Source organism: Tarenaya hassleriana, unplaced genomic scaffold (genome assembly GCF_000463585.1).
Source record: "Tarenaya hassleriana unplaced genomic scaffold, ASM46358v1 Cleome75, whole genome shotgun sequence".
NCBI classification, from domain to species: domain Eukaryota; kingdom Viridiplantae; phylum Streptophyta; class Magnoliopsida; order Brassicales; family Cleomaceae; genus Tarenaya; species Tarenaya hassleriana.
In genome coordinates, this window is record NW_010970030.1 from 347,011 (window position 1) to 358,354 (window position 11,344).

The following is an 11,344-nucleotide window of genomic DNA, read 5'->3' on the forward strand; positions in this document are numbered from 1 at the left end:
AGAAGAAGAAGAAGAAGAAGAAGAAGAAGAAAAAGAAGAAGAGGAAGAAGAAGAAGAAGAAGAAAGAGGAGAAGAAGGGAAAAATATATCTTTTGAAAAGATATTGGAAAAAAAGATAATTGCAAAAGTCGAAAGGAGGTTAACTGAAAAGATCGAAAGAAGGATAATTAAAAAACTTGAAAGGGTTCTAAAGAGAGCAGGAATCACCGTTGAAACAACAGATTGGTCTGAGATAAAGCGCAACAAAGAGGATGATGTTTCAACGGGTAGTCACTATAACACGAACACCGAGTTCGAATTGAGATCTCGTTTTTCAGAAGAGAATGTGGCTTTTTCAAAGCATGAGCGAGGTAAAGTCATACAGTTTAATATTTAGTTTTGTTTAAAGTTTGAATAGTGTAATAAGTGTAGTCATATATGGTCTCACCAGTCACACTTATTTGGGTTAACGAGTTTGACTAGTGTGACTAGTATAGTCATACATGGTCACACTCGTCTCAATTATTTGGGTTGGAGAGTTTGACTAGTATGACGAGTTTGAACATATAACTCTGTTAAATTGTTTAATTGGTTATACGCAGGGCATGAATCTGTGCGGGAATCTGATGATGATGAAGAGATTCCTGCTACGCCAAAAGCAACATCTCATGTTGATGAAGAGGGAGAAGAAGAGATTCGTGCTACGCCTAAAGCAACATCTGATGATGATGAAGAGGGGATTCCTGCTACTCCTAGAGCGGTATCTGAGCCGAAATCTGATGGTGATGAAGAGAAGGATGAAGAGATTCATGTTTCTCCTAGAGCGGCTTCTGCTGAGGAGGAAGGTGATTCCTGCTGCTCCTAAGGAGTCGGTTCAACAGAGTAAACGACCGATGCGCAAAAGAAAAAAGGCTGTTAAAAGTCCATACACTGCCTTTGGATCGACAGATCCACCTTCCAAAAAACAACGAACAAAGAGAGAAACCAAAGGTCGAAAGGGAAGAAAGGGAAAAAGGGGAAAAAAGGGGAAAAAAGATCATGTGGAATCTGATCCCAAAGATTCTGTGCCTCCAATTGATGATGATGAAGTTCATGTGGAATCTGATCCAAAGGATTCTGCTCCCAAGGATCATGCGACCCAAATTGATGATGTAATTCATCAAGAAGTTGATCCCAAAGAATCTGAGCCAGAGAAATCTGAGTCCAAGGAATCTGAGCCCAAGGAATCTGAGCCGGAGAAATCTGAGCCCAAGGAATCTGATCCCAAGGATCCTGCGATCCCATTGGATGGTGATGTCCCGGTGCAATCTACGGTGGTGGAATCTGAGATTCCTACTGGTCAACGCAAACACCCTGTTTACGTATGGATTCCTCGAGAGCCTATAATAATGGACAATATTGTGCGAGCTGAGTCTTTTGTTGAAACGACCACAAGAAAAGCAAATGTGCTCTTCAAGTTTATGCAAAAACCAAGAGAAGAGAGGTTTTGGATATCGAGGTTGAATCACGTAAGGAAATCACGATTCTTCGAAGACTTTCTACAAGAAGGTGTATGGCTCAAAGACAATGTAAGTATTTTGACCGATTATACTAGTTTCGTTGTTTGACCATTCATATTTGGTTTGACTAGTTTGACTGTTTTATTTTTTGTTTTACAGCATATCGACGAAGCAATGCACGAAATCCGGAAACGTGTAAAAAAATTTTCACCGTGCCACAGGAAGTACTTCCTCTGTGACGTGCGTTGTTGTGAATACTTCAAATGGTGGGAAATGGGGCAAAAAGAAATCGGTGGTGTTGGACAATACATGAGTGGGGACTTGCCACTTGACGGTGGTAGCAGGAAATTGGAACACTACAAAGGTTTCATCAGTGTGCTGAACATTCCGTCGTTGGCAAACCCTAACATAGGAGTCCATTGGGTCACTATTAAAGTGGACTTCACCAGGACTGTGATTGAAGTGTATGACTGCAACCCGAATACGAAGGAGGCCACGGTTAAAGTCATTCATCACTTAAGCAGAAGTATCCCAGATGCCTTCAAGGTTAGCGGGATCGGCCGAATTGACGTTTCAAACAAGTTTTCCATCGACTTTGTATCTGGCATACCTCAGAACCAAACAGGAAATGAATGTGGCGTGTACAGCATCAAATATGCGGAGGCACTCTACATGGGTGAACCGAAGTTATTAGAGGACGTCAACGATGAGGTAATATATTTTATACGTGAAAAACTTGCTTGCGATATATTTGCTAATGGACACGAAGTAACGGTGCCTCCAGAGGAACGTCAAGATTCTTCTTCATGAACCCATGATCCTCTTTAATTAGTTGTATTTTTATCGTTTATTTCTTATGAACATCCTTTTAATTATATGTATTTTATCGGGTAAAATCTTCATACTATTGTCAGTACTCGTCAAACCGTCAAACTCGTCACACCGTCAGTACCCGTCACACTCATCACACCGTCAGTACTCGTCAAACTCGTCACACCGTTAGTACCCGTCAAACTCGTCACACCGTCAGTACTCGTCAAACTCGTCACACCTTATCGATTTTCGCGAATTTGCCTACTGTAAACTGTAAACTTATCAATTATCATCCCATTCATCAAGTATCTTATGCTAAATCTAAATCTAGCTCTCAAATTTTAAGACCTTTTTGTTTCTCACAATGCATGTTCTCCCAAAGAAACCCTAAAGTTCTAATAATGTTCTCCTAACATATTGGCTTAGGGTAGGAAATAGTTTTTTTTCGCATGAGTTACGGTTAACAAAAACTCGTTAAATATGTTATAATGACCCCTATACACCACACTGAACCATCAAAACTTAATTTACACCAACGATTTGTTTTCACAAACCGTCAACCCGTCAAACTCGTCACACCGTCAGTACTCGTCAAACTCGTCACACATTCATCCAAAACCCCAAACTGGTTTGACCAGTTTGACGAATATATTAAACGAACACAAATTCATGACAAACTATATAAAACGAATATAAATTCATGACAAATACAAATTACACCAAAGTCTTCATCATATGATTCAAATACAAATTCATAATAAATGTATTATATAATACAAATACAAATTCATGACTCATACGTCTGTAACATCGTTGACGTACTAACCGAACCTACCGAATATGATTTTCTTTTTCGAGTCTCACCAGGTCCAGGAAATCGGTTCTGTTTAGGCCTTCCACTCACCCGTTTTTCTTCCACTATAGGGGGTAAAACTGTCATTTCTGTAACGAACGATGGCAGATTCCAATCACAATAATCAGGAACCGGATACACAGTCTCTTGGTAAGCCATACGCCATGTATCCCGCCTATAGTATTCAGAACATAGATCGTATATCATATCGCCTTTTCCGATCATATGTGTTGCTGCAATTGCATGACTGCAAGGGTACCTATCCACATCAAACATTCTGCAACCGCATGTTCTTTCTCCAAGATTAACCAAGTGTCTTCTACCTTTTTCATCCCTCACCTCAAACTCGCCAGTAACACGATTCAGTTCTTGAACATCAAACGTACATGCCTTCTCATAACGTTCATGCAACTCTTTGTAAACAATTGGTGTTAACTTTTGAGATTCATCAGCACTACCTGCTTCCAACCTATATCTGTTAAACCATTCCACCGTCTTTCCGAGACAAATATCAAGTAGACTAAGGATTGGGTACTTTTTTGCCTTCTTCAATACGGAGTTGATCGATTCGGCCCCATTGGTTGTTAACAAGTTGTACCTTTCACTCCTAAATTTACACCTTGCCCATTTCTCGGGTGCAAGTTCTTCTTTCTGCATGTACTCGGCTACTTTGGGATATCTACACATAATGAGATATATTCACATTAGTTCATAAATAATACTAGTTAAACTGGTCACATTAGTCAATCACATTAATCACAAAAATCATACCTGCTCTTTAGATCATTGTACAACTCTTCAAACTCACTGATCGTGTAGGCTGCTGCACATTTAAAAAACAATTTAGTGACGGTCTCACCATTTGAACCCTTTCTTCTTGTGCCTCTGTTCACGTGCACTTTTAAATTTTGTGCTATGTGCCTCGCACAAAAGCCATGTTGCGCTTGTTTGTATACTCCTCTCACAGCTTTGATTATACTTTTATGTCGGTCAGATAGCACAACTACATCAGGACCATCCGGTGTTACTTCGCTTAATTTTGTTACAAACCACAACCATGAAGCATCCTTCTCTCTATCTATCACACCCCAAGCTAAAGGATATTGGTGATGATCACCATCTTGGGCAGTTGCCACGATCAATGCTCCCTTATATTGGCTCGTCAGAAATGTTGCATCAATCGCAACTACTTTACGCATATAGTTCCATTCTTTTATAGTTGCACCCAAGGCGATGAAGAGATATTTGAAAGTTTTTTTATCATCTTCCAACTTAATGCTCGCTATAGTCCCAAGATTTCTTTCCGTCAACATGTGCAACCAACCAGGAAGCCTACTGTAATGTTCAACATGATTACCACGAATCTCATTTTCAGCACTGTACTTTCCTCTCAATGCCATCATATATGATACACTCGCACCGTACTTGACTTGCACTCGTTCTACTATCTCTTTTGCTGTGGGAGTTTCAAGCTTACCAGCGTATTCTTCCTTTAAATAATCTCTAACCAACTTTGCTGAACCTTTCACAGCTTTTTCTGATTCGGATACTGGTCTGCAAGTATGAACGGGATTATGTGATCTTACACTAAAACGCACAGAATTCTGAATCGCTGCGATGCGCAATTTCCAAGCACAACCCGATCTATAAAACTTGCATCTTAATTCCCACAGTTTCTTATCAGACTTTACTGTAGCATAACCGAAACAAGCCTTAACTGCTCCTTTCCGTATATATTCCTGAGCTGCTTCCTTACTATCAAACTCATAACCAATACCTATATTCAATCCATCAGTAAAATTGAATACTGAAAGAGAAAACGATGTGTCATCCGCAGCTACCACAGCCAAATTATTCTCTTCATCTCCATCTCCATCTCCAGCACCATCACAATCAACAAAATCGACTTTGTTGGTTCCACGGACTATATCAATTGCAGATTTCTCTTTCAAAACAATTGCATCCTCTCCTACAACAATAGTATCTTCATTATCTGAATCATCTATAAATTGTATCGTATTACTCGCAGCTTTACTTTTCAAATCAGGACTCTGAATCATATTGTTATTATAACCTGCATAAAGTACAGCCCCATATGGTCCAACACCAATACCACTAATGGAATCAGGAATGTATTCCACACCGTTATCTTTTCCATATCCCCTTACTCGCAGCTTTACTTTTTCAATCTCCACGTGAAGCATGCTCCTTCCTCCGTTTATTTTGTCCATGAGATAAACAAACACTTGATATCATTCGATATGTAAATCGGCTCACTATTTCCTTTTATAGTCGGCAAGTAACTTAGCTTGATAGTTGTTTTATCTTTATCTACGTCCAGCTCAGAATATAACTCTTCAACAAGAAGTTTGTATGTCAAATCAGTCGGAGGAAAAAGGAATATCACTCCTTTGGCATCTTTAACTTTTCCATCCCATTCATATTCTCCACTCGAATTCAATGTCCACTTGCCACCAGACTTGTAATAAATAATCGTCATTCTTTCATCACTTGCATCCATTATGACTGTATAAAATAAACACAAAATGTGAGATATATGATGACCAGTTTGACGAGTATGACCAGTTTGACGAGTATGACCAGTTTGACCAGCTTCGTCAATATGACCGGTTAGACGAGTTTGCCGATTCTGATTATTTCGAAGAGTTTGACCAGTTTGATATAGTTTAACTAATGTGACCAGTTTGACTAATGTGAATCATGATAATATTGATTCAACTCAATTAAGTCTACAAAATACGATATGCTATTGATATATATGTTCCATTTTACTCATTTATACCATATGGGTCGAATATAAACATGAAAACAACAAAACCCTTTCATAAAAAGAAAAACCCTAAATGCCCAAAGTATATAACGGAATTTAAAGAAGAAAACTTACCTATACACGAGATCTATGCTTATTGGATGAGATTATTGGAGATTTCGCTTGTTTTTCTCAACAAATTTGGTGAGAATTTCACACTGTAGAGGAGGAGCTCGAAGAGAGAGAGAGAGAGAGCGTGATACAGGCGCGAAAAAACGGAAGAAAGGAGAGAGAGAGCGGGAGAGAGAGAGGTGGAGAGAAGAGAGAGAAATATTTTTATTTTATTATATTATATAAATTAATAAAGGGTATTATAGGGAAACTACATTTATAAGGTTATATTTGATGTTGTCTCTTTTCTTTTTTTTTTATGAAGGGTATCCATTGAAGTCCCATGTATCATTTAAGGGCATTTTTGCAATTGCCCCTCCTCACTCGCTCCTCTCCCTTTCTGTACTTGTACAGAACCGCTTGTACCCTTCTCCCATTCGGTCCCTCCCCTTTCGTGAAGACATAAGGCATCTCCAACTCTGCAGCTCTTCCCTTGTCCATGGAGTTATGTCCCCTCGGCTGTTTCTCTGTCTCGTCTGGTTTGGCTCTGGTTCGTTTCATGACTGCTCCTCTCCTGGGAGGAACATCCTGCGATTATACGAAGACAACAATAATGATCAATAGAGAGAGAAAGAAGCTATTTTAGAATCTTCATCGAGTATACTACCTTGCTGATTCTTGCTGTCCAGATCGGACAATCTCGAGGAATTACCATTTCTTCCTCCGCCGTCGCCGAAATCGCCGGAGCATTGTCTCGGGAGTTTTCTGTTTCTCACATCTCCTCCTTTTAGTTTCCATTCTTCTTAGTTCTGCATCTCTTTCCTCTTCCTCCATTCCTCATCCATCTCCGTCGGCAACGACGTCGATCTCGTTAAACCCGCCGTGTACGTGGAATCCGACGGCTGAGCCGCCGACTAGTTCTGTTCCAAGAGAACCGGCATCGTGCCCGCGATCGAAGACGATCGCTTGAGCTTGCCCGGAGTCTTATCCACACCGAATCTGCCTCCGAGCGACAAACCCAGATTCAGCTCGATCTTACTCTCATCGTCCCCGTCCGTACAATCTTCCCTGCAGAACATTTGCCTTCGGGAAATTGTCCCGTCATTGTCTGCAGCAACCGCCATGAAACCTCGCAGTAGATCTCTCTGTAATCCATCTACGTGGGGCAATTGCAAAAATACCGTATTTAGTCTTACAGTCCACCATCAAACAGTAACAAAAAACGATAATCAGATATACCCTATAAATGTAGAATCGGGACAATGGCAAAAATACCCTATACATTGGACTTCAAGCTATACCCTCGCATAAAAGAAAAAAAATGACACTATCATAAATACCTTTATAAATATACATTTCCTATAATACCCTCTACTTTTTCATTTAATATAATTATATAAATAAGTGTTTTTTATTTCTCTCTCTTCTCTCTCTCTCATTCTCTCTTTCCTCTCTCTGGTTCTCTCTTTCTTTTATTTCTCTCTCCTCTGTTACGTTATCCTCTAGTTAAGCTCTCTCTTCAAATTTTTATTCTTTCAAATGATTTCTTGGTTAATTAATTGGAAAAATAAAAGAAATCTCTAAAATTTTCATCTAATAAGCAATAATTCATTCTAAAATTCATTTTTTTATTTTGGACATTTAGGGTTTATTTTGTTTTTATATTTATATTTGATTTATATGATATAAATGAAAAAAAAACGAAACATATATCAATATAATGTCGTATTATACAGATATAAATGAGTTAAAATCAACATTACCATGATCCACACCAATTAAATTGATCATAAAGTTCCATGAATGAATCGTGGTCAAATAATCTAACACATCAAATCAGTTAAACTAGTCAAACTCTTCGAAACGGTCATACTCGTAAGAATCGTCAAACTAGTCACACTCGTTTGGGGTTTCGGGTTTAACCACACTTGTTTGGAGTTTTGGCTTTTGGGTGCGACGAGTTTGACGGTGCGACGAGTCAAACTGGTCAAATGATGTTCTAAATTAAATTTTTAAAGTTCAACGTGGTATATAAAGGCTATTATGACGTATTTAACGTATTTTTGTTATTCATAAATCATGAGAGAAAATAATATATTCTACCACAAGTCAATGTGTTACAAAAGATGTACTAGAACTTTGGGGTTTCTTTTGGGAGAACATGGATAGTAAAAAAAATAAGGTGCTAAATTTAGAGAGTTGCGATTATTCTTTATTTATGAAAGTTGTTATACGGGTTGTTTATTAATATGTTCATAGTGTGAAAATAATAAATTTTTGAAATTCGTGAGGGTGCGACGAGTTTGACGGTGTGACGAGTTTGACGGTGCGACGAGTCAAACTGGTCAAATGATATTCTAAATTAATTTTCTAAGGTTCAACGTGGTATATAAGAGCTATTATGACGTATTTAACGTGTTTTTGTTATTCGTAAATCATGAGAGAAAATAATATATTCTACCCTAAACCAATGTGTTACAAAAAGTGTACTAGAACTTTGAGGTTTCATTTGGGAGAACATGGATAGTAAAAAAAATAAGGTGTTAAATTTAGAGAGTTGCGATTATTTGTTATTTATGAAAGTTGTTATACGAGGTGTTTATTAACATGTTCATAGTGTGAAAATGATAAATTTGTGAAATTCGTGAGGGTGCGACGAGTTTGACGAGTTTGACGGTGTGACGAGTTTGACGGTGCAACGAGTCAAACTGGTCAAATGATGTTCTAAATTAAATTTCTAAGGTTCAATGTGGTATATAGGGACTAGTATGATGTATTTAACGTGTTTTTGTTATTCGTAAATCATGCGGAAAAATAATATATTATATCCTAAACTAATGTATTATAAAAAGTGTACTAGAACTTTGGCTTTTGTTTGGAAAAACATGCATTGTAAAAAAAATAAGGTGCTAAATTTATAGAGCTGCAATTATTTGTTACTTATGAAAGTTATTATTTTTTGTTAATTATAATTCAAGTGGAAAAAATATTTTCTACCCTATATCAATATATTACAAAAGATAAAATGTTTATAGTTTGAAATGTATTATTTGTAACTTAGATAAAATGTGTTAAATATGCATTGTCACTTTCAAACATGGTGTAAATGGTTTTTTTGAGAGAACATGCATTGTAAAAAGATAAATGCGTTAAAATTAGAGAGATATGATTATTTTTAACTTAAGATACTTATTATATGGGGTGATTATCAATATGTTTTACAGTTTGAAAGTGATAAAATCGCAAAATTCAATATGGTACGTCCGGTTTGACGGGTCTGACGGTGCGACGAGTTTGACGGTGCGATGATTTATGAAAAAAAAAGTTGATCTAAATTAAGTTTTGAAGGTTCAATTTGGTGTATAAAGTTTTGACCCAATTAAATACATATGATTAAAATTATATCCGTAGAGTAAACATGATTAAGTATAATTTATTAAAAAGAGTATCACTGAGAGACTGATAAATGTTCTTTAAATCATATGCAAATAGAACCTACAAAAATAAATTAAACTCTCATTGTTAGTTTTGTTTGACTAGTGTGACTAGTTTGACTAATTTTATCACATTAGTCAAACTCGTCAAACTGGTTATGCCATTCAAATGCGATCAGTGTAACTATGATGACCACGTGACTTTTTAACTAGTTTGACTGGCAAAATTGCAAAAATAACCCAACTTGTCGATTTGGACTTCACGACATGACCCTCTAGGTTTAGGGTTTTAAAAAAAAAATCTAAAATGATAAAAAGACTAATTTGCCCTTAAAATATTGAATACGTGGCAACTCAATGGAAAGCAGGAAACGACAACAACTCTCTGTGTTTCCAAATTTTCAAACAAACAAACACGAACGGACGAACGTCTTCTCCTCTCATCCGGTTTCTTTCTTCAATCGCGCAAATCTCTCGGGTTCTTCTTACAAAATCGTCTTCTGTCGGCACAAATGGCTTCATCTTTGGCTTCTCCTTCGGTTACTGCTTCGGTTTCTACTTCAGAAGATCTACAGGTATGGTACACTCACCGAAAAAATTGATTGCGTCGTTCGTCCTCTCTTTGTCTTTGTGTTTATGTGTTTGTTTCGGGTTTAAACTCCAATAGAGTAATGTTCGAGTCGTTTGGGTTAGAAAAATTAGGGTTTTAGGTGAAAAATAGAGATTTTCAGAAAGATAGTTAATGAAAGTCGAATTTTTTGGTCAGACGGTTATATTACTCGAATTAGTCAGACCCATGAAATGGGTAGACCAATGAAATGGTCAGACCAGTGAAATGGTCAGACCCGTGCAGTGGAGAAACCAGTGAAGTGGTCAGACCCTTGAAATGGTCAGACCCGTGAAGTGGACAGACCAGTGAAGTGGTCAGACCCGTGAAATGGTCAGACCCGTAAAGTGGGCAGACCAGTGAAGTCTGGTTAGACCCGTGAAATGGTCAGACTCGTGAAGTGGGTAGACCAGTGAAGTGGTCAGACCCGTGATGTGGTCAGACGAGCGAAATGGTCAGACCGGTTAAATGTCAGACCCGTGAAGTGGTCATACTTCACTGGTATGACCAGATTTATTGTAATCATAGTCTGTTTCGTAATTGTAATATAATAAAACTGATCATGAGAGTTAATCTAATTGTTGCAGGTCCCTTTTGTGTACGCTTTCAAGGATATTCAACACCGTGCATTAAGGTTGGAAGGAGAGGAAAAAGAGTTTTGGTTTGTTGTAAATGGCGTGCCCATCAGATACTCGATCCAGGAACATGCCATTATCTCCGACTTAAATTTTAACAACTATTCGGAGGACTGGACTAAATGTAAGGGAAGTGAATTTCAAAAAAGAATATTCGGAACTTCAAAAGTTACCATAGAAGCTGCATTAAAGAAGTTGCGCGAAACTCCACATGCAAATGTGGAAGAAAGAAAGAGATTAGCAATAATTGTATTGTTTTAAACAGTGATTTGGTGGACATGGTCGAAAGTCTGGACTTCTGTGAAGGGTTTCCCTGGAGAAGATACACCTTCGTTAAGATTAGCGATCAGATTCGGAAATTGTATAATGAATTGGTTTGTATATTGCAGTTTCTTCCTTTCGAATGCATCGAAAGTTTAGGCGCAAATGGATGGTATATTGATGTTGAAGGTATCGATCCGACTTGTCCTAGGATGTGCAAGAAATGCATCAAACCGGATCTTTTTATACATATGCAAAGGTGTATAAACAGATTGGCGATACCTCAAAGATACATATTAATTTGGTGATTTCTTTTATAGTGTCACCAGTTGGATTGGTCTGACTAATTGAATTGGTCTGACAAATTGAATTGGTCTGACCA

General features: G+C 37.7%; 2 protein-coding genes across 2 annotated transcripts in view; one reads left to right on the forward strand and one right to left on the reverse strand.

The window, feature by feature from the left end:
- LOC104801855 (nucleolin-like) overlaps positions 1-1,482 on the forward strand; it is a 2,434-nt gene extending 952 nt beyond the window's left edge. The window contains exons 2-4 of the mRNA XM_010525238.1: positions 582-824; positions 928-1,340; positions 1,459-1,482. Coding sequence (XP_010523540.1) covers positions 582-824; positions 928-1,340; positions 1,459-1,482 — 680 coding nt within the window. The remainder of the gene's footprint in view (positions 1-581; positions 825-927; positions 1,341-1,458) is intronic.
- Positions 1,483-3,078: 1,596 nt separating this feature from the next.
- On the reverse strand, positions 3,079-5,375 carry LOC104801856. The gene is made up of 3 exons (XM_010525239.1): positions 4,124-5,375; positions 3,916-3,967; positions 3,079-3,823 (listed from the first exon to the last, which is right to left on the reverse strand). Exons 1-3 carry the CDS (start codon positions 5,373-5,375, stop codon positions 3,079-3,081), a joined length of 2,049 nt encoding a protein of 682 aa, XP_010523541.1.
- Between the last annotated feature and the right edge of the window lie 5,969 nt (positions 5,376-11,344).